The 354-nt window shown below is 33.1% G+C and overlaps 1 protein-coding gene across 1 annotated transcript in view; it reads right to left on the bottom strand.

The window, feature by feature from the left end:
- Window positions 1–354, bottom strand: part of LOC119587727 (carbonic anhydrase-related protein 10-like) — a gene marked incomplete in the record, with an annotated part of 109413 nt that overhangs the window by 746 nt on the left and 108313 nt on the right. The window contains 1 exon segment of the mRNA XM_037936414.1: window positions 10–52. Within this exon segment, the coding sequence (XP_037792342.1) occupies window positions 10–52 (43 nt within the window).

Genomic DNA, 354 nt, shown 5'->3' with positions numbered 1-354 from the left:
AACACTTACCACGGTACTGCAATTTAGGCCTAGCCATAGAACATTTTTTCCCCTGTGAATGTAAACAATTTATTAACAACGTTCATTAAATTTAGAACCATAAATCTTATATCTGCAAGAATATAACCCATGTTTGATATCATCGACTGATAATATGTTTCCAAAATGAAATATTCATTGGATTAAAAAAAAATAAACAGTAAATGCAATTCTGTTTATCTAAACTCGAGGGAAACAGGAGAGATTTGATTCATTAACCTATCGAGAGGATTAATCACACCATCGCTCTTGAACATCAATCTGTCAAACTCGTGGGTCGGGTTTGAATTATGAGGAGTAACTAGGTGGTAATTA

Source organism: Penaeus monodon, chromosome 23, assembly GCF_015228065.2.
Source record: "Penaeus monodon isolate SGIC_2016 chromosome 23, NSTDA_Pmon_1, whole genome shotgun sequence".
NCBI classification, from domain to species: Eukaryota; Metazoa; Arthropoda; class Malacostraca; order Decapoda; family Penaeidae; genus Penaeus; species Penaeus monodon.
The sequence above is the reverse complement of the archived record's forward strand: the minus strand, read 5'-3'. Positions and strand labels throughout refer to the sequence as shown.